We start from the raw sequence: 3215 nt of genomic DNA, 5'->3' as shown, positions 1-3215 counted from the left end.
GGGATTCCCCCCCCCCCCCGTTTTGTCAGTCACGTCTTCTTGCTATAAAGTTCAAGAAAATACATTTTTTCCTCACTGAAATGTGTCATTTTGTGTCAATTTCTAAATTAGACACATTAACAGCCCCTCCTGTGAGGAGCATCATCTGCGTCACCTGACAATACTCCACTCTTCTTCTTGGTGATCCTTCCCATCACCAATTAAACATGCACTTTCGCTAAAAGATGAATGAGTTCTCCTCCTGCCTCCCTTTTTTAATCCCTTTCTCTGCTCTAGTAGCCGAGTCACATAAATTGGACTGAAAACAAAGGCAAAATGAGGAAGTTTTATGACAACCTTTCTAGCATCACACCGCTGGGTGTCACTATGGATCCTGCGTGGATATGGGTGGATTTCTGTTTTCATCCTAAACCAGCAACTTTTAAGGATTTGTACAATATCGGGAGCTACTCACGTTCTCCTTCAGGGCTGTATTTCAGAATAAACCCTCTGCTCCCACTGGCTGTTTCAGGATGTTTTCAACTCGGTGATCGCGGCGGTGTTCCTCCTCATCGTCTGCCTGTGTGCAGTAATCCTGGGGACCAACACGGGGACGCTGGCCGGAGGAGTAAGTAGGAGGATTATTAACAAATTTCAGGTCTTACAGTAGACGTGGCGTGCACCACATTGTGGTAAGGCTGTAACAGGAACTCTGACGTGGAAGGACATAGGCAGAAGTCACAAAAAAGTGAACACACGTGCAATAAATGTCACTAAAAAAACCAAATCTTCAAATTACTACTAATTCAAAGATATCACTAGACTTAGGAATTACTACAGAGATGTAGAATCACAGCACATTGTGGTAAGGCTGTAACAGGAACTCTGACGTGGAAGGACATAGGCAGAAGTCACAAAAAAGTGAACACACGTGCAATAAATGTCACTAAAAAAACCAAATCTTCAAATTACTACTAATTCAAAGATATCACTAGACTTAGGAATTACTACAGAGAAGTAGAATCACAATAATCACAGAATGGTTTGGGTGGGAAGGGACCTTAAAGCCCCCCCAGTGCCACCCCCTGCCCTGGGCAGGGACACCTCCCACCAGCCCAGGTTGCTCCAAGCCCCCTCCAACCTGCCCTTGAACCCCTCCAGGGATGGGGCAGCCACAGCTTCTCTGGCCAACCTGGGCCAGGCTCTCACCACCCTCACAGCAAACAAGTTCTTCCCCACATCTCAGCTCCATCTCCCCTCTCTCAGTGTCAAACCCTTCCCCCTCCTCCTAGGGCTCCCCTCCCTGATCCAGAGTCCCTCCCCATCTCTCCTGGAGCCCCTTGAGGGACTGGAAGGGGCTCCAGGGTCTCCCCAAAGCTCCCTCTTCTCCAGGCTGAACCCCCAACTCTCTCAGCCTGTCCTCCCAGCAGAGGGGCTCCAGCCCTCCCAGCATCTTTGTACTAACACTGAAAACTCCTAGAATTTAACTGATTTGAGGAACCTGCATTTGCTTCCATAGCTTGAAATTCTAGGTGGGAGAATCCATAGCTCTTCTAGGACTGTCCAGGTTGGCTACACTATTTAATAATAAATGCCTACAATCCTGCTAAAGAGAGCTGAAATCTTTTAACAGGCGTGCTGGCACCTCCCTCCTGAGGTGTATATTATTTTTTCCAGACACAAACTGAGAAATTATGGTAGTTGAAAGGGTTTTTTCATACTATGGTTGTAAAATTTTTGTGTACTAAAGATCAAACCAGTTTACTAGCTTAACTGGTATTTTTAATTCAAATGAAAACTAATTGTCATTAGTGAACAACAGCGGGGCGGGGGGAAACCTCTGTTTTGACAGTATTTAAGTCTCCTGAAGAATGAGATAAGCTAAAATGTGACGAGAAACCAAAGGAGACCCAGAACCTGCCACGTGAGTCTCTCAAAATCAGCTGATGTCTTCGCTGGCAGTGACATCCTAAGCTACAGGGAGACTTCCTGATAAAGTGACCGGCTCTGCCAGAATGGGATTTATCTTCTCATTTGTGAAGTTAATAGAAATTAAAGTCAGGTTGGACGCAGGTAGCTTGGAAAACAAGTTTGTGCAGCACGTATGGTGTCTTCCATGCTGGGAGACACAGGGTTGCCCAAGGCCTGTGCTCCTGGGGCACAAACTGCCTGAAGTTGTCTGGGTTTTAAATACTTACCTGCACTTTCTTCTGTTTGGAATGTCTTTCCCATTCAGAGCTTCAGAGGAGAGCAGCTCTATTTCTTTTTCCCCCGATAGGCTTGTTTCTAGAAACGTTGACTGTTCTCTGGGCCAATATCATTGCTTAGACAGTCCTTCAGGAGCCGAGGGGTTGTCATTGAGGATGAAAGCACTGTCTGGGTTAACAAAGCTCAAGGCTTCACACACACATCAGACACAGCCAGGGTGGGGGCTGCTGGGGAAAGGCTGATGGGGTTTAAATGTGCACCTTATTTAACTTACCTGCTGTCCCACATGACACATAGATTTAGAAGCCAGAAGCAAGTTGGGAAGATGCGTTTGCTGCTGCTTTGGGGAACGGGAGGTGGGTCACTGCAGTGAAGGACAGAGATTCCACGGGGAAGTTACCATTATTGTTGTTTTTATAGGTGTTTGGTCTTATGCTGCTTGTTCTCTGTGTTGTTGATGCGGCTCTTCTTTCCCGGAAGATTAGCATTGATGGACCAAGAGGGACGAATACTCCTGCCAAATAAGATCACCATTTTTGTAGTAAAAGAACAATTTCTGCATCGACGACTGTTCTGCTGTTCTCTTTTAAAGAATTTGTATTTTCATGTGGTTACCTTTGGATTTCTGGTGCACTGACGTACCATTTTGAAGGTGCTGTTCCTAAATTTTCTTATATTTAGGGATGTAGTTTCAGCGTTGCAATTCCACCAGCGTGAGCTTCACGGAAAACGCTCCTGTTTTTCTTAACTGGTTTATTTACATTCTTACCTGTGGGAAAACTATTTTCACGATTGCCTTCTTTCTGTAATAAAAAAAGAAAATGCAATTTTCTTGGGGCTGAGTGCATTATTTAACGTTATTTATGAAGTGTACTTAAAACGCGAACACCTTTAGGGATGGGGTGTTTCCACCCGTGGGTGTGTTCCTCACGCCCCCCCCCAGCTCCGGCTGGTGACCGCCCCACGCCTTGTTGCCGGGGGGGTGTTTGATCTCTGAATTTTCAAAGTTTTTAAATTTTTTCTGTCGA

The 3215-nt window shown here is 45.6% G+C and overlaps 1 protein-coding gene and 1 long non-coding RNA gene across 3 annotated transcripts in view; one reads left to right on the top strand and one right to left on the bottom strand.

Annotated features, from left to right (window-relative positions):
• The window catches only part of CKLF (chemokine-like factor), a 3402-nt gene extending 384 nt beyond the window's left edge, over positions 1-3018 (top strand). The window contains exons 3-4 of the mRNA XM_014942203.1: positions 512-607; positions 2608-3018. Of these exons, the coding sequence (XP_014797689.1) occupies positions 512-607; positions 2608-2712 (201 nt within the window). The 3' untranslated portion in view covers positions 2713-3018. The remainder of the gene's footprint in view (positions 1-511; positions 608-2607) is intronic.
• Positions 320-2644, bottom strand: LOC106888169. 2 transcript variants are annotated; one of them, XR_001412052.1, is made up of 3 exons: positions 2462-2644; positions 2178-2355; positions 320-691 (listed from the first exon to the last, which is right to left on the bottom strand). It is a non-coding gene; the product is annotated as an uncharacterized LOC106888169 (long non-coding RNA). The 2 variants fall into 2 exon arrangements; XR_001412053.1 differs by lacking the exon at positions 320-691 and adding an exon at positions 838-864.
• Positions 3019-3215: the final 197 nt, after the last annotated feature.

This window comes from Calidris pugnax, unplaced genomic scaffold (assembly GCF_001431845.1).
Source record: "Calidris pugnax isolate Ruff unplaced genomic scaffold, ASM143184v1 scaffold28, whole genome shotgun sequence".
Classification (NCBI taxonomy): domain Eukaryota; kingdom Metazoa; phylum Chordata; class Aves; order Charadriiformes; family Scolopacidae; genus Calidris; species Calidris pugnax.
The sequence above is the reverse complement of the archived record's forward strand: the minus strand, read 5'-3'. Positions and strand labels throughout refer to the sequence as shown.